A 19,709-nucleotide genomic window follows, 5' to 3' on the forward strand; every position below is an offset into this window, starting at 1 on the left:
AAGAGACTGTTACTACTGCTAATAATAATAATAATAATAATACATTTCCATAATAATAATAACAACAAAAATAATAATAATAGGCATTTTTTAGGCATAATAATAATAATTATTATTTTTATTAAGAGAAGCAGATTCCTCTCCGGCGAAGGGTTGTGCGCATGCTCAGTGCAATGCACCTGTTCCAACAGTAGGGCGCGTCCCCGACAACCGTAGCGCGCCACCGCGAAGAATCCGTGCGCGCGCTCTTTATGGCAAGTCTCAAAAGAAAAGGAAGGTGGGGGGAGCAGCGGCACGTGCACGCGCAGGAGTTGTCAGGGACGGACGGGGTGCAGCTGGGAAAAACACGCGCGCGCACACGCGCATGAGCCTGTACGGAGCCGAGGCAGCGTCCCTGTTCGTCATGCCGGTGGCACCGCCCGCGCGCCGTTAGGGCACAGGGATACACACACACACACACACATCCATATATATATACACACACACACCGGGGCAGCAGCATGCCGCGCGCGCCACTCGGACACCTTTTGTTCCTCCGCCGGAAACCCTGGAGCGCGAGGGGGAGAGACATGGAGCGGTAGGGGGGCCGAGCCGAGGCGCGAGTAACGCGCGCGTCCACCTGCTGCTACACACGCACACACACACACACACCACGCGCGCGCACGACCCCATGTGGGGGGGAGATAAACATGCTAAGAAGGAAGAAGGAAGACGGGGTCCTCATGAAACGTTAAGGACCGGAGACGGGAAGGTGAGTGTGTGTTTGCGTGTGTGTGTGTGTGCGCGCGCGCGTGTGTGTGTGTTTGTGTGTGTGCGCGCGCGATGCGGCGATGAACCGTTTTCAGCTGGGCCACTGTAGCGCGCGCGTCAAAGAGCTGCAATGGGAGGCAAGTGGGGGGGGGGGGGGGGGGTTGTGTGTGTCAGCTGTCATGTTGATGAATCCATAATATACAGGTGTGTGTGTGTGTGTGTGCGTGCGTGCGTGCGCGCGCGCATGGTATAGAAAAACAGCCGCGCTCTATTCATTAATACGCATTGGCAAACACGATGCGCATACACGCACGCGCACACACACTCGCACGCGCGCGCACACACACACACACACCACCCGCTTGTAAAGAGCTGGAGGCTGTATAGACGAGCATCACGTGCCGTTCCGTGTCAACCGTTTGAAATGTGTAACGTTTCAGCGTGTGCGTATGTGCGCGTGTGTGCGTATGCGCGCGCGCCTGTGTGTGCGTATGCGTGTGTGTGCGCACGCTGCATTATTGGCCGAACCTTTGCGGCATGCTGAAACGACGAGGAAGAACGGCACGGCTCTGCGCTCTAGCACACACACACACACACACACACACACCAGCTAGCCGTGTAATCTCACGCGTGCAATCAGCGCGTCAGAAAAATACCTTTCCGTTAGAACCGAAAGGCACGTCGACGTCATCATTGTTTCCCCTTCGGTCTGAGCGTTTAGCTTCTGCCTCATAAACAGGCTGTAAACGTGACCCCGGGGATCCCGCTGTCCGGTGGAGCGCGCTCACGCCGTTAGGATCAGTGTGTGTGTTGTTTTTTTCCCTCAGTCACACATAATAAGTGATGTTTGGAACACTAGCACAGAACAGGGGCCGTAAAAGTGGAGTGTGTTATCACGCGGATGCTCCGAGTGGAAATCAGAAGCTAAACGCCGTTTCAGGCTTTCTGGAAAAATTGTAAGGAATTTTTGACTGACAGTTTGGGGAATTGATCTGTTTAATAACTAAATAACGTCATAATGTTAGCAATCCCTCCGCTGTTCACTAATCTCATGCACTCATTTGTTTCTTATACTTCTTTTTCTTAGACGCGGATCTGTTGACGAAGGAGGTCTTTTGTCGGGTTGTTTGTAGCTTCTCTTGTAGGACAAAAAAAACAACAACACCCAGACAGAACGCGAGGCAGAGGGAGACTCACTTGCGCAAAAATGCAGCAATTGGTTGATAACGTCTCCCGCAGATTTAGCCAGCTAATCACGGAACGACTTGCATGCAGGTGCAAATTGCAGCCAGGTAGCGATGCTGTCATTCCTGTCCAGTTACTTGTAACCAGAAAACAATTGCACGCGGTGAGCGTTTATCAGACGTCACCATGCAGATGGAGAATTCTCGGAAATCCTGCTGTTTTTGTTGTTACAGTAACAAAGTCCAATTTATAGTTGAGTCAAAACAGTTACACATGCTTGTACGTTAGTACCAGTGCAGTTCGTCTAATGTTTATCAAACTACGGTATGTAGTATAACTGTGAACTTCTTATGCATATATAACACTTCCACTGAAACCCTTCCACTTTACACTTGGGTATAGGTTTTACGCCGGACGCCATTCCTGTCACAGCCCTCCCATTTAATCCGGGCTTGGGATCGGCACTGCATCCAGTATCCGGGGTTCGTGTGTTGGGTGGGAATTAAACCTGGGCATAATTATTATACAGTAATAACAATAAGACATACGGTACTGTGCTGAAGAGAGATCGCTTTATTATTTCTGTTTGCATTATCATTTCCATGTTCTTTTCGATCGTCATCATTTTTTGACGCTACACCAGTGCTTGTAACTCATTTGGATTTACGCTTCAGAAGAATGTGTACGAGAGTCCAGGGTACTTAACAAACACAATGTTTCGTTCTACTTACAAAGTTTAGAACTTGCTTAGATTTAATGTTTTTCAATAATATTACGTCGTCATTTTCAGCTTTTGCCACGTTTGTTCTGAAGACGTCAAAACATTCAATCTAAGTAAGTTTTAATTATTTCATGCATTTAGATGCCAAGATCGGATGACCTTTTTGGATATACAGAGTAGACATGGGGGGGGGGGGACGTCGATTCAGTGATGTATCATGCTTTTTTTTTTGTGTGTGGCGATTTATGTATTTATTTGCTAAGTTTGTTGAGAACTGTAACAAAATCCCTCCCAAAAAAAGATTTTGGGATTTTGATTAAATCGTGATATTTACAGAATCGCAATACAAATTTAATCGCCACCCAGGTATCGTAATAATATCGTATCAGGAGGTCAGTGGTTTGTTTACTTTGGAGCGCCTCAGAAAATCAGTCAAACTCCTGATTGTAGAGCACGTCAATGAGGATAATAAGGAAGAGGTTAGTCTCTACACCAAAAAATAACGTCACCAATAACGTCAATGTTTCATCAACATGCCTCAACCACGTAGGTAAAAATTAATTGAATGTTTTGTTTTATTCTTGTCTTTACACACACACAAAAAAAAACCCTTCAGAAACAGCAAATCATTTAGCAGGATCAGAGGCGTTAGACTACTGGTCAAATGGTCCCAGTCCAAACCCAGCATCACCAAATTTGCCATTGTTGGGCCCATGAGCATGGTGCTTAACCTTCAACTGCTGAGATGTATAATGAGATAAAAATGTAAATCTGTCTGGATAACGGTGTCTGTTAAATGAGTATAAACTTATCTAAAAAAAAAGAAAGAAAAAGAGAGATAGAGAGAGAGAGAAGGCTGAATTTTGACAGCTCGATAGTGTAGTGGTTAGCACTGTTGCCTTGCACCTCCAGGGTCTGGGTTTGATTCTTTCCTCAGGGTCTGGAGGGTGTTCTTCCAAAGGAGGATTAGGCTAACTGGCGTTCCCAAATTACCCGTTGTGTGTGAATGTTTAACAGAGGTCCCGCTCCAGTCGTAAAGTAGGAATAAATACACTGGTCACTATTGAACTACAAGAGATTCCTGGATGGATGGACACTGTACTTTATTGAAGTAATTTTTGTGTTAGATTTGTAAACAATCACGCTAGGTTAAGTAAAAAGCAGCTTGTCGTGACTTCTCCTGAGTCCCTGGTATTACCCTCAGTTCTTTATACAATTAGTTTTTTCTTGTGTTTACATGCAGTTTCTCTGGACGTTCTTTCCAGGTTCTCCGGTTGCATTCAACCTCCTAAAACACACACACACACACACACACACATACTGGTTCATGGATTGGAGAAAGTGTGTTCTCATCACACTCCCAGTGTTCCCGGGATAGACTCGAGATCCATCACCCAAACTTTCTTCATTTTGTTTCTTCTCAGGAAAGATTAGTTTAGATAATGCCACTTTATTTCACGCTCTAACAATACATTTAACAAATTCTTGAAAAAAAATCTAAACCATACACAATCTAGGGGGTAAAAAGAAGTTTTTTTCTCACACATTTGGACTACAAGCAAAATTTTGGGGCAATGAAATTTACTGTCGCGTGCAGCCTATCCTGAGGTTTGTACATAACTACATGGAGTCATCTTTTTCTTCTTTTTTTTTCATGTAGAAATGGGCGAAAAGAATAAGAGATAAAATTTAGAGTTGAAGCAGTGTGGAGTTGAAGCAACTCCGTGAAGTGACTGTTTTAACATAAGATGTGTTAGTAGGCCAATGGGACGCTGGGGATTCTGGGAAAGCCCTGAACTTAAAGGGAAAAAAAAAGAAAAAAAACATCCACAGTTTCCCTTTAATCCAGAACACACTCAGTCAGAATGAAGCTGGTGTTCTCTGTCTGATTGCTCAAAAGGTGTTAGTTAATTTTCCAGAACAGCAACTCTGGTAGTAGTGCAAGTGTATATTAATCCACTCATTCTGATATCATTATCGTTTCCATAGCGACAGCTTATTCACAGAGACATATACAGTGGACGCTTCGCTGATTTCTGTAACGTTTATGGAAGGAGTCTCCAGTGTCATTGGTAAAGTTTGTTTAGTTTACTCTTCTGTTTCTCAGGAACATAAGGGTAAGCTTCAGAAGAAAGAGAGGCACATAGGGAAACAACTGCTAAAGCGTGGATGGATGAAGTGATGGATGGATGGATGGAGGGATGTGCAGATGATCGGATGAAACTCAAGTGTAAACAGACTTGACTGAGATTACTGATCTGTGATCTGATTGCAGCCACACTAATCTGTTTTTCATCCTCATACACACACAGTGCGGCATGGTGTGTGTTGTGGCGCGTGCTGCTGTCACAGTGCGGCTCATCTTAATTGTGAGAAATGCAGTAGGTGGGCAGATGCAGCGACATTTACACAAAGGTAGAGAACATCTCACTCTCTCCTTACTGACTCTCTCACGCTATCCCATAATCCCGCTGTCTGGCTTCCTCGGCTAGGTGTTAGGGCTGGATAAATATTAATTTCGTTTTTTAATAACAGCCCTTTGCAGACGGTTCCCTCTTCCACCTGCCTCGGTTTATTCTAACAGAGTAGCGTTAAAGGAACGACGCAATGCGTGTCTCTGTACGTTATGACAGATTTGGGTCTAAATAAGGTTGAGTAACATGGACCCCGCCTACTTTAGTAGGACTGATATGTGGGACACGCCTTTTTAATCAGCACAGATAGACCAGAACTAACAAAAACGCCATGCCTACTTCACTGAAGGTTCTGATAACAGAGTTTGAGAATCAGGTACTAAGTGACTATTGAATCATCAAACTTCTAAGAGCATAAAGACCACACCCTCTTCACCAAGACAAACACAAAGACCACACCTCCTTCACCAGGACAAGCACAGAGACCACACCTCCTTCACCAAAACTAGAACAGAGACCACACCCCTTTCCCAAAACTAGCAGCATTACCCATATCTCCTTCACCAGGACTAGCACAGAGACCACATCTCAATCAAAAAGACAAATGCAGAGACCACACCTTCGTCACCAAAACCAGCACAAAGACCACACCTCCCTCACCCTGGACTAATACATTGACCACGCCCATTCACAAAAAACAGCACAGAGACCACACCTCCTTTACCAACACTAGCAAAGAGACCACACCTCCTTCACCAAGACAAACACAAAGACCACACCTCTTTCACCAGGACTAGCACAGAGACCACACCTCCTTCACCAGGACTAGCACAGAGACCACACCTCCTTCACCAGGACTGGAACAGAGACCACAACCCCTTCACCAGAACTAGCACAGAGACCACACCTCTTTCACCAGAACTAGCACAGAGACCACACCTCCTTCACCAGGACTAGCACAGAGACTATAACCCCTTTACCAGGACTAGCACAAAGTCCACACCTCTTTCACCAGGACCAGCACAGAGACTACAACCCCTTCACCAGGACTAGCACAGAGACCACACCCCCTTCACCAGGACTAGCACAGAGACCACACCTCTTTCACCAGGACTAGCACAGAGACCAACCCTCCATCAATAAGACAAATGCAGAGACCACACCTTCTTCACCAAAACTAGCAGAGACCACACCTCCTTTACCAGGACTAGCAAAGAGACCACACCTCCTTCACCAAGACAAACACAAAGACCACACCTCCTTCACCAGGGCTAGCAAAGAGACCACACCTCCTTCACCAAAACTAGAACAGAGACCGGACCCCCAAAACTAGCAGCATCACCAGCACAGACCTCACCTCACCTCCTTCACCAGGACTAGCAAAGAGACCACACCTCCTTTACCAGGACTACCAAAGAGACCACACCTCCTTCACCAGGACAAACACAAAGACCACACCTCTTTCACCAGGACTAGCACAGAGACCTCACCTCCTTCATCCTGGACTACTACAGAGACCACACCCCATTCACCAAAACTAGCATAGAGACTGAACCTTCTTCACCAGGACAAACACAGAGACCATGGATGCCATGACAGTGAATCACAGTGACGTTGTTTCCCTTTGAAGCAGTTTGTATTTGCGTTGTACTGAAATCAAAACAGAAACATTTTCCCTCGTTAGCGCATGTCCTTGCTTTGATGATTCATCCATTCTAATCACTTAAAGAACACGTTGATCACGTATCAAGATCAAGAAGAACGACACGTGTGTTGGATAGTGTGGTGTCTGTGATCGGAAAGGAAAAAAGATTCAGCATTATACACATTTTCTTCAGATTGTATTCAGTAGTGAATATAAGCAGTCGTCCAGTGTGGTTTTAAACAGATAAGTGTTGGACGAGGACCAGTGTTATTGTGAAGCAGTATCTTTTCACATGTTGGACCTTAAGACTAATCACTTGTTAGTACCAAAGTCAAAATTATGGTTTAGATTTAGCTGTTTACGCAGTTTGAGTCACAGTGAGTGGCACAGATTTCTTGTTATCTTTATTTAAATAAACCCCCCGTATCCGTGATCTTTTGGACCTCTGCGACAGCAAGCGATCTCCAGATCCCACACATGCAGGAAACATGCAATTAATTTCCACATCGTTTAAAACAAACTCTTCCCTTCCAGCCGTCTGCTGCATCATAGCGCAGGACATGTAGAGGACAGAGTGATGTAATATAGCACAACTCTCAGTAACACTGCGTGTGCGAGAAAGAGGGAGGGAGGGAAACGGATCAGTGTGGGAACACTGAGAAAATGAAAGTAAAGAGAGGTGGGAGGTGTGTGGATTCCTCTGATAAGGTTTCTCACTCTCACCGCATGTCTGTGTCTGTGTGTGTGTGTGTGTCTCCACAGAGCAGACAGTAAGAATGATGTTTGTGCAGTGCAGACTTTCTCCAGATTGATGGATGTCCTACAGGAGTCGCGATTCGCAGGGCACGAGCACTGCCCCAGTCCACCTCCCGCCACAGACAATGGTACAAACACACAGGGCCACTAAACAAATCAAAAGCATAATTAATATTCTTTCTTCTGTAAAGATGGAGCTTATAACATTTCTATATGTGTAATTATTATACAATTTCACAGGTACCTTCATTACCACACAGCATTTCTTCAGTTTAGGCTTCCGTTCCTAACATTCCTGCCCTGCCTGTTTCCTATAAGAGGAACCGTACAGGTCATACAACCTACAACCTTATTTTGAATTCCCCTAGCCACAGTGTTACTCAATGACATATTGTACACTTCTTAAACCTCCAGAAGCAAATTAGTAGAGACGGGAATCACCTGTCATCATAAGATATTATGACATTATCACAATAGCTCAGTGCCGATTCAATTAATATATACAATTCTTTAAATATCACGATTTAATAAATATCCTGATTCAATTTTTCCCCCAATTTTGTTACAATTTAAAGAAATTGAATGAAAAAATGTTTATACCTTAGCTTTATTGACCAGCTTCACACCGGAAATTCATGGGTATTTTTCCTGGTGCACGTCCCTTATAACATTCGTTTTCTCACTTAAAAAACAAGGATTAAAACAATACAAACTCACTTTAAGTTCCAAGAGTTTAACATTAAACTTTAAGCTAATTTAAACACAAAGCTACATTGTTACTGTCATTCGCCATTACTATTATTTCTAAAAACGTAACAATAAAAATTCACTCGTACCACACTGAATGCCAGTATGGGAATAGTTTAGAGCGTCAGATTGTGAAAACGGTGACTTTTTCTTGCCTTAAATGCCTTATACGTCTTGATTGCATGTTAAACTTCTAACAGGGGCACAGCTGGCCTCTAACAGGCATTTCTGGACTAATAAGAGCACATGGTGTGGTGTAAGCCTGTGTAACGAGTGTGTTTCAAGCCTTATCCTCTCATAGAGTTTTGATAAAATGGCCAATCTGAGGCGTTTTAATTCGTACAACTTTTGGTAATATTGCACTATTCAGATGCTCGTGCGATCTGCTCAGAATCGGTTATATCCGAGGCTGAACGGTCAAGGCTGATTTAAATGAAAACCAGCCAATTCCATTTGCTGGCTGATCGACCGGTGCAACTTTACTTTAATAGTAAACCATTAAAAAATTCTCAATGTGGTGATACATAAATCAGCACTCACAACTTCACAGTTCATAACTGAATCTCTATGAAGTACCTACACACCTAAAGTCCTTATTAATATCGAACGCTTCAATCACAATCTTCATAATCAGGAGGATTGAAATTTGACTGCCAAATGAATTATGAACCTGCCTTGTATGAGAACGTTCTTTCTAAAGCAGGACAAAGTCGCTGCATTACAAAGTCTTGCTGCATCCTGTTGTCCTGTGGGAAAATTCTATGTCTGGTCATTTGCAATGCCATTCATGTCTGATGCTGCATTCCTTTAAAGGCAGGCAATCCTTTGCAGGATTTATTGAGTAACTGTAGCTTATTCCAAGCTCTGTAGCGAGAGCTTAAAAGCTTCCATGCAAGTATACATCTTCCTTCTTCCTGAATTTACCCTGATGATGAACAGGGATTTTTCACTCTGGAGTGTCTGTAATTAGGACTATTTACTCCTACTCCAGCAGAGCCTGACATCACGCTGATATTTCGACTTTATTACCACGTTAGATTTTGTTATTTCCTTATTTAATAACCCGGTCATGTAATATTCTTTGTAACGTTCTCAAATGATTTAACCTCTTGACTAGCGCAGAGAGAGATAGAGAGTGAAGACTGTTATATAAGGAAGGATGTGTTAGGACCATCAAATCCCATTAAAACCGCATTCAAATTGTAATTACATACAGTAAATAATTTAGCATCCAAATGCGTTTAAATATTAATTAGCCTATAATGTTATACTGCCACATTAGCAGTTCTGCTACACCATGCAATCACTTTGCATAACAGCATGGAGAGCGAAAAGTGTCATTTTCTTAAGCACTCCCCATCAAAGGATCTATTAATAATGTTAAATCTAGGTTTTGGTGTGCATATACTACAAGAGAAACTTAACATTGTATATTAATTGATCTAACTTAAGCTTTTCTTTATTTCTATTTTAGACTCACACGATCATCTCTCTGACAAGTCGCATGTCCTGACACACTGTGACTCGACCGAGGCTCCTCTTTTATCCCCACCCACTCTGGATTCCTCCAGTCAGACAGCTGAAGTTCCCTTCAGTGTGACAGACCTGCACGATGACTCTGTCTCTAAAGCCACCTCCCTTTCCTCCCTCTCTTCCTTCTCATCTCTCTCCTCCCTCTCATCCATCACTTGCTCCAAGCCTGTGAGTCCCTGGTCTGTGCCTCAGAGCTGTGACAGGCCACCCCTTTCCAGCATGGACTCGGGGGGAGGAGACTGCATAAGTTGTCTACTTCCTAAAAACCAATCATGCGAGTCCGTTCTTGGATTAACCTCTGATTTCCAGTCCTGCCCTTCCTCCAACATCAGCATGCAGTGCCTCAGCTCTGCCACCACTGCTGGCCGGTATGGTGACCAAGTGCTATCTGATCAGTTGCTTAGTGGTCCCACCCATACAGCTGGGGTCAACGAAAATGCAGAAGAAGGCAAGTCAATGCGAGAAAGCGAATCAGATGATGACCCGACCTCTAGGAGTATATATGAGAGCCTGGGGGAGGAGGCTCAAGACTGGAGCTGCCTGGAGTCCCTGATCAGTGAGAGCCGAATGGAGTTGCTAGACTTGTGCTCCCGCAGTGAGCTAGCAGTCAATCTGTTTTGTGAGGAAGATGTGGAAAACTACATGTTCCAAGATGAGGAGTCAACTCTGGGTGCAGATGTCTGTTCGCTCAAAATTCGCTATGAGTCTTACCCAGATGTGGCACAAGAACGGACTGAGGTCCCTCTGCAAGATGAATCCCAGTTAGGCTTTTTCCCCACTTTACCTTGTAGCAGAACAGAAAGTTTGCAAGACAAGTTGGACCAATCAGGTGAGGACAAGGTGGAGGACCCGACAACTCCAAACAGCAACTTTCTTTTTGACCTTAGTAACTCACCGGAGGATTCTGGTGAGTTCAGTGATGACAGCTACTGCACAGGGTCATCCCCTGACACCTGGCAAGCTCAACAACCCCATGGGCAACTATCCAGGGAGAATTCTAGTTCCTCCAGTCAGCTCAGCTATCGTCTTCGTGCCAAGAGGAAGGTTGCTTTCCGAGAAGACTACCTGTATGATGTAGACTCCATAGAGAGCGAGCGGAATGCAGAAAAACGAAAGAAGCTGACGGTCGGACCTAAGAAAGAGTGGGATGATGACTGGTGCCCAAAGAAGAGGCGCCGGTCATGTCGAAAAGAGCCGCCAGTGGTCATTAAATACATCATCATCAACCGCTTTAAAGGTGAGAAGCACATGCAGGTCAAGTTGAGTAGAGTGGATCCTTCAGTCACAATGGTGAATCTAAGTCCAGATACCTTACTGCACTATGAAAAACTGGCACCTCTGAAGGCCTACTGGCAGCAGAAGGAAAAAGAACAGCAGGAGCAGAACTCCTTAGCCACTCCAGACAAAACCAAACGCCTCAATGGCTGCAAAAGGCCACCGAGCACTACCCCTAAACGCAAACAAAGGAGCACAAGACTCAGGATTCAGCGGGTCCCTGCTGTAGAGACTCCAATCCCCAGCCACACTGCTGCTGCCTTGTGCAACAATCAACACGAAATGGCTGACTCAGTAAAAAGCACAGAAGACCTACAAACAGCTGCAACACGTGATGCCTTGGACAAAGTAGAGACAGGTAAAACTACACACCCAGCCAGGGCTAAAAGCAGAACTCAAGAGAGAGAGGAGAGGAGAAAACTAGATAAAACAGTGAAGTTAAAGAAATTCAAAAGTGAAGCCAGACTGAGAGCTAAAAAGTTACAGGAAGCACAGAAAGAGGAAAACCCCACTGCCTCTGAACTTACAGCGTTAAGTTCTTGTTTACCAGAAAACCTTAGTGACTCTTTGGAAAGTAATCTTCTCACAAATGAGACCTCGGTTGAAAAATGCACTTTGACGCCCACTGCCCCTGGGACGAATGAAAATGTGGACCTCATGCCTGGTGGATATCTACAGACTCTTCTGGAAGCTTCTGATTCTTCCAGCAATGCCAATGTCACATACTTTTCCACAGACCAACAGCAGACAGGGTTGCTACCAGTTTCGTCCCCCCTGCAGCCAGTTCAAACTTGTGTACTTTCCCCTCCTTCAGAATCTGAGCTCCCACACTCACCCCAGTCTCTCAGTCACATCCCACACCACACATCATTCCCTGAGACCGACCGCCCTGAACAAACTTACCCTGTCAACTGGCCTTCCCAACCCACGGTTGAGCAGCTTTCATTCTCTCCCGACATCCCAACTCAGTCCCCAGTCATGCCATCTGGCTTTCCGAGGCCAATGCCTGTACTAGCAGGGGATGGCACAACAGTGACAGGGTATAGCCAGGTACCACTGGGTACCTGCAGGATGGCTTTCGATGAACCACTCTTGCCAGAACCCCACTCGGATACCGATTATGGGCGGAGCCCGGTAGGATCGCGAGTTGAAAATGGCATGGGCCGACTCGTCAGCTTTAACTCTCTGGGATCTCTTTCTGCAGCTTCAAGCAACTATAGCTCGCTTAGTCTGAGAGACGGTGAAAGAGAAAGAGAAGAGGAGATGAGCGAGATCAGTGATGGTTTCCTTTCACATTGCAGCCCTCAGCTAGTTCTACAGCAGAGCCTTGAGGAGATCACGCCACTTCGAGAGTCCACTGACTTGCTTGACATATCAAACTTCACCCCTGACAAGTTCCGCCATTCCTCTTTGTCTGAAATGTCCCCACCTGACACGCCTAGCCCCTCACCGCAGCTCCTGGGGAACTGTGGCAAAGGGGGAGGGTTTCTAGAAGGGACAGGGGCTAATGTGAGGTGGAGCTGCAGCACAGTCCCACAAGTCGAGCAAGATGCACCACAAAACACAAGCCAATTACAAACTTTTCAAGAGGAAGATGATGAAGAAGGGCTTCAAGGTCTTAAGAAGTCTAAAAAGAAGGGAGGAAAGAATGGACAAAGCACCAAAAAGACCAAAACTCCCAAAGCGGCAAAGGGTGAGAGGGTTAAGCTACCAAAACAGGGTTCACATTCTGCTAAGAAAATCAAGGCATTAATAGAAGGGAAAGCAGGTAAAGTTGAGAGAAAGATAGACAGCGGAGCGCCTTCTCCAACACCCTCTTTGAACATGATAGGGCCTCAGGGGGACTGGCCGAACACTGGAGCGCTTTCAGATGATGATCAGGGTGAGTTCCAAGAGCCATCAAACATCCTGTCCAATATAGTCTCCGGCATGGCAGAAGTGCAACGCTTCATGCGGGCATCAGTGGAACCACTTTGGGGACCTTGTTTGTCACCAGGGCAGCATGCTCTCCAAAGCCAAACGCTGAAAATACTTGGTAGCAGTGCTGACCTCAAGAAACGAGGCAGTGCATCAGGGGCAAGCAAGGGGAAGAAAGGGACAGGGCGTGATGGTAAGACCTCATCGAAACTTCTTGCACCTGGCTTCTTTCCCCCTATCGGTTTGGATTGCCTCCCGCTTCCTCACCGGCCTGCCCACAAAAAGATGTACCGTCACAAAAGCACCACAAAGTTTGCCCGTGATGAACTTTTAGCGGGTAAAAGGGACATTAAGGGAGTTGCGCTGGCAGCTTTGGTAGAGAAACAGAGGTAATATTTTCTCTTTACAAAGTACCCATGTCAATCCTTGTTTCCTGTTGAATCCTTCTGAGCCACCACCGTCGCCACCACCACACACATTTCAGAGCTGCATGGCACTGAAAAATACCCACAGTCCTTTGCTTGCCCCACAGGAAAGTGGGTACACCCTGCATGACAGCCCTGCTAAGCTACCTACTGACTAAGTGGAGTCACTCTATCACAGCTGCATCTATCTACCATTTTGCTGCTTCGTTGCATTTTTTAAATCAGTTTGTATTTTTTTTTTTTTTCAGATTTTTTTTAAAAAGAGACAATGCTTTGGAAGCCACCTTAAATCATACTCGGGTGTACATCTATGGCGGGGGATTGTTTTCTTCTCTCATCACAGGTCAAGCGCTATAAGTATTCAATCCGTGTAACACTGTTGTTTAAACAATCTCATCACCTTGCAAAACGGTTGCCTTCTGTTGTTCAGGGGTCAAAGTTTTTTTTTTTTTTTGTAGTATTCCCTTCATTAAAAGTATTTCAGTATTACTGTTCCGGCCATTGGGAAAGATGGGTTTGGGAACTCAAAGGGTCACGCATAATCGGGAAAAGACATCATACTTTTGTACAAGACACTCTTGTCTTAATGTAATAGCTGTCTTTAGTATTATTTACGGTTCGAGTACTGAGGGTTCGGTCGCCGGTGCCATAGGCTGACCTGAGTCCTCTCTGCCAGTATCGAAAATGCTGTTGTACAGGAACATATGCACTATTTACAAAATAAGATTATATCAAACATGTTTAAAATGAACGTGCCAAAATATGAACAATTAAGTGTACAGAACATTTTTATCTACATAATTAAATATTTGCTGTTTTTTAATGTGGTGGTGGTTGTGGGAATGTATGTGTGCGGTCTCGGGGGGTGGGGTGGGGGGGTTGGAGAATAATTTCGGATTTTACTGTTGTTACATATGCAGACATCGGTCCGTTGAGTCTTCTGTACAATCGGGGAGAATGATATCATTGTTTTGTTTAGATTTTGTTTTTTTCCATAGTTTTGTTTAATATTACATTCTTAGTGAGTTGCAAAACAGAAAGAGAGCCACAGAGTGGAAGATAGAGCAAAGATGAAGTGCTGTAACGATGTAACTACGCATGTGCCAAATATAAATTATTAAATATTTTATCGCAGTTTACACTATGATATTTAAAAGACACGACTACGTGTTTGTTTGTTTCTTTGTTAGTACCTATTTTCACAGGGCAGGGCTTTAAACCTACATTGAAGAAAAGCTATTTTGGGATTTAGTCCTGCTAGCTAATTTTAATCTACAGGATTATCATAACTCGATAAGTCTAGATATTTCTACAATACACAATATGAACTGCCAATAAAACATTAGTGCCGAATAAAACAACAAAAACTCATAATATTTTAATACTATCTGTATTTGTACATTTTTAACAGTTTTAACTGGTTTAACACATGGCTGCAAAAAGGTACTTTTTAATATTTATTCTACTTAACATTACAAGATGATTATGATTTACAAATTGAATTTATATTTATGAAATTATTATTAGGTTCGTATCTCTTAGCACTACTGGTTAGCCACCTTGCACCAATTAATGGTAGATGTTACGTTAGCTAGCTAAATCTACTCTTGAAATGTTAGCTAACGAAATGCATTAGCTAAACAAAACATTAAGTTACCTTGCTGTATTTTTTTTTTTGGTCACTGAGAAAGGAATAAAGCAAAAATGCCGTTAAACTGTTAACATCGCTAAAATATTAGCACATGCCTAGTTAAACATGATCTAAATCGTTGTTCTGAGTGATGTAGCGAGTTTAATATTACAACGTGTACGGAGATAGAATCGGACTGGCAGGAACTTACCATTAAATCAGATCATTGTAAATCGTGAAAGGGTAACTTAATGACCTTCATGACTCCCCTTTTCCCAGATGAACGCTAATAATAAAACGATTGGTGGGAGCTTTCTTTTTTTGTTGTATTGTAGACAACAGGACCAAATTATTTTTTAGTGATTTTTTATTTTTATTTGTTATTGTTTTTTTTTTGTTTGTTTTTTTAAGTGTTGCTAGCGATGTGCATGCATAACCATGATACTCAAGCATGCGGATGCCCTTATTTAGCATCTTTCTTTTTTGTTCGTTTCTTTTCCTCTTGCGATGTTTGAATGTTATTTAATGTTTACAAGAAAAAAATAATGTGAGTACCCCTGCATTCCTTCTTAGTGTTTTTTTTTTTTTACTTTCTCCTGTTATTTATGTATTTTTCTTTTTTCGGACAAGGGAACTACAGACTTCTAATTTTCCCTTGTAAAGAAATCTAAAATGCAGCATTTGCATCGACTACAAAGTTAGTCAAGGAACCATCCATGTGCCATATTTACGAATGTATTACACCTTTCATGTTTTTTTTTCATTTTATTTAACACAACTTTCTTTTTGTTGCCTTTTTTCGTTTTCATCACAAGAACAGACCTGTTTGTATCATCTGATATCTTTGCCAGGAGGATTATTAAAACTCTTGTTGTAGGGGGAAAAAATTTAACAACCTGTATATTTTTCATCGTGCCAATTTGTAACATATTTTCTAAGTGTATATTTTTCTTAGAAAGTGCTGTGAGGTCGTTTCTTGATGTGGCTTCTGTCCTTTTTGCCTTTCAGGCAGTGAAAAAGGTCACCGAATTATCATGGGATTTTTTTTTTTTGTCTTGAAGCCAAAAATTGTGAAAGACAAAAAAAATCCTGTGGTAAAAGAGAAAAAGCTGTGGCTTTGTTGAGTTTTGTTATTGGACCAATCTTATTGTGAGAGTGTTGTGCTCTAGTAAATCAATTACTGATTAAAGAAAAGAAAACAACAACAACGAAAAACAGACAGCTAATTAATGACACTAATTTGTGATTTAATCTCTGTTTTATAGATTTTAATGTAAATTATTCTAGTATTTTGTTTCTGTTGTATCCGTTTCAAAGGTTTAAATATTTGTGAACCAGCCTGTATGGTGAAAAATGTAATATTGGTAACTGGAGTTTTGTAATCATGTTTATGGAATAAATATAAATTTCAAAAAATGGCTTCATTTACTAGTTTGGGGAAATTAAGTCATGTTTTTACGCAGATAAAATTAGAATAATAACTTTTCTAAATTTTTTCACTTTAACAGTAACTATGGTTCTAGGAATCGTGTTTTTAGATTACTTTTTCGGACAGCTTGATTCGTTTGTGCGATGCTGATGATTTTATTCCTGCAATTTTGCTAAGTAACTTTGCACTGCACGTCATTTACCAAGTAAATAAATAACAATGTGTGTAATGTTTTTTGCAGCCTAAACAAAGCAAAAAAAATGGATTGATATTCACAGTATGTGCATGTATTAATAAACACCAATAAACCATAATTATTAAATGCATTTATAGAATTTAATATATATATAACAGGTTTACACTTAAGTCAGCCCACAAAGTTAGATACTATATTCCCGTAAACGATTTGCACAGACAATTAAATCACATCCAGCATTTTGATTTGAAATGAAGAAAAAGTAAAAAAAAAAAAATTGAGGGTTAGCAGTAAATTCATCATAAAATGATCAGGTAACACTGTTAGATAAAGCTAATTTTGACAGAAATGATCACATGTTAAGGAGCCATTCTGCATTTCCTCACCAGAAACGTTTTAATATGAACCTTATATTTTATGTACATCTTTTTTTGTGTCTTTTTTGTAAGGTGTCAGTGATTTTCCTCACAGCGTGCTAGCATGGATAAATATAGCCGATGATTCAAATTCAAGTTATTCAAGTTCAACCCGTGAAGCCAAAGTCCAAAACGCATCTAACGTAACTGATTGTGTTACTCATATTCTCGCGAGATTAGCTTGTCTTGCTAGGTCATTACTGGAAAGAGAAAAATAATGTTTATAAAAAATACCATTTAAGTGTAAAATAATGAATAAATGAAATAATGTTATGTGAGAACAGGTAGCTGTACTATTCAATTCAATTCAATTCAATTTTATTTATATAGCGCGTTTAACAATCGTCATTGTCTCAAAGCAGCTTCACAAAAAATTAAAGAATTGGTTTTTTTTTTGAAAAGAAAAGAAAATATTTGGAAGTGTGTACTATCTAGTTGTAGTTAGCTAGCTGTATGTTTTTTTCTTTGGTTATGTTATGAGCTTGATTTTTACTTTCATTTAATTAATTGGTAATTAAATATGCTAATAAGCTTATATAGAAATTGAAAAAGATTTCAAATATTTATAAAAAGCTTTATAAATATTTGTGCATATGACTCGACCTGACCAGTAATCGATTAGCGCTCAGTGTTGCTTGGTCTTTTCAGAGGAAAGTAGCTGATGCCTACTGTAGTCTAGAAGTCTCTAGATGACGTCATAGGGGGACGTCTTTTGCATATCAGACATATTTTCTGGAGACACTTGGTATAGAACAGTTGACTAGTAAAGTGTTTAATAAGGATAAAATATGATCGATTATATGGATAATGTTTTTGTCTCCTTATCTCTTTTGCTCTTACTTGCCCTCTCTCTCTCTCTCTCTCTCTCTCTCTCTTTCACTCTCTCTCTCTTTTTCTCGGCTCCATTACTCGCAGTGATTTCGTGTTTCGTACTCTATTATACATGGTCCACAGAGCGACGTCCCCTGCTGAGCCCAGACTCACAGAATGAACACACAGACACCTGGTGTGGAAGAGCGACCTTCAGAACCCTGGTATAACCTTCGACTTCATTTAGATACACACCAGGCTGATGTATTTGTGATGCATATCACAGATCTCTTTCTCTGGGTCTGGTCGTGTCCGAGTGCCGCGCCGTGCTGGGTTCTATAGTGTTTCAGCAGGACCCAGAGTCGCTGTGTGGGTGTCGGCGTGTGGGCGCCGGGTCCGGGTCATCTCCGTGGTGAAGAATTTTAATTTTAAATGAAATGGAAGTTGCTTCAAAGAACAGGCTGGAGGCGAAGTGTGGAGCGAACTTTAATTCCTTTGAATTTGTCATGTTTATTGCTTATCAGAGATTAGTGACGAGCAGGGAGCTGACACGCTGCATGGTTCGAGGTGATTAGCAAGGAGCGGCCTTATTTACTTTTACAGTTTGCGCGCGCTTTGTCAGGTTTTTCTGCCCAGCCTGGCAATGCCAACCTCGAGGATTTCTACCTGTTTTGTATCTTAACACCTTACATACTTAGATACCAGTGTTATAATGAGGACATGTGACCTAACACTAGACTAATAATCATGCATTTGCTTTAAGTTTTTTTTTTTTCACATTCTGCAATATTTTGTGAGATATATACACAAAAATATATACACAGTGTCGCAAAAGTCTCCGTACACAGGGGAACACTCGAGACAGCTTCATGATCCAGCCATGAAAAACAAATTTAGTTCTTCATTTGTCGAAGGCATTCTAAACAAAAGATGAATATATTATACTAGAGATTCACACGCAGCTCCACCCACACGTGTTAACATTACCTGCGAATGGAGTGTGCGGTCAACTCGCTGCTGCTCTGCTGCAATGTTTCTGGGGCCTTTATTTCTGCCTTTACTCTAAAGTCCGATCCTGGGTTTCAGTAGCTATGAGCTCAGTCTGACGTATCCGTCTTAACTGTAGACGATGCTGACATTCTACATTTACATGCCACATACAATTATAATTATATATACAGTATAAAACACAAATATAATTCTGGGACAGCCTGTCAATAAATAATGAATAAATAAAAATAAAAAAGAACACTCATTGTCAAATTTTATTTCCTAAAACGTTGTTGGTAATGTCATGATTTCTGCAATTCTTTTATTGCTATTTATTTGGCAGTTCAAGTAATAAATACTAGGCTGCATAAAAATTATTTTAATTATAAAATGTTTTTCAACACTATGCTATTATTAACTATATATGCTATTTTTTCTTTAGTTTTTTTGTGCTAATCAGCATGCTGGTATAATGCATTTCTATATTGGGTATTTTATTTATATAAATAAATGAAAGGTTTGGTTTGTACATCGGTCAGAACCCGCTCTTTCAAAGAAAATTTAATGAAAATTTTCTGTCTGTCTGTCAGTCAGAAAATTCATTAATCTCCTGCAGTCCTTAGATCTCTACCTGAAGTTTAATCTGCACCATCAGTGAATCTAAATGTAGAGTAAAAGTGATGTTATGAACAGTTATGTGTGGGATTTAATAATCTATTGTAAAATAATCTACTAATGCGCTCCTGTCTCAATGTAAACAAACATCTGCATCAATAGATATTAATTGAAAAAGATAAAGTGAAGATTTTTACTGGGATTAGTTCATATTTTCACTTTGGCTGAAATAACAGCGCTGAAGTGGTATAAGTG

General features: G+C 41.8%; 1 protein-coding gene across 1 annotated transcript; it reads left to right on the forward strand.

Moving 5' to 3' along the window:
- Positions 1-495: 495 nt before the first annotated feature.
- nexmifa (neurite extension and migration factor a) lies at positions 496-14,203 on the forward strand. Its single transcript, XM_053484874.1, has 3 exons — positions 496-751; positions 7,478-7,599; positions 9,693-14,203. Exons 2-3 carry the CDS (start codon positions 7,527-7,529, stop codon positions 13,334-13,336), a joined length of 3,717 nt encoding a protein of 1,238 aa, XP_053340849.1. The 5' UTR covers positions 496-751; positions 7,478-7,526; the 3' UTR covers positions 13,337-14,203.
- Positions 14,204-19,709: the final 5,506 nt, after the last annotated feature.

This window comes from Clarias gariepinus, chromosome 24 (assembly GCF_024256425.1).
Source record: "Clarias gariepinus isolate MV-2021 ecotype Netherlands chromosome 24, CGAR_prim_01v2, whole genome shotgun sequence".
NCBI classification, from domain to species: Eukaryota; Metazoa; Chordata; class Actinopteri; order Siluriformes; family Clariidae; genus Clarias; species Clarias gariepinus.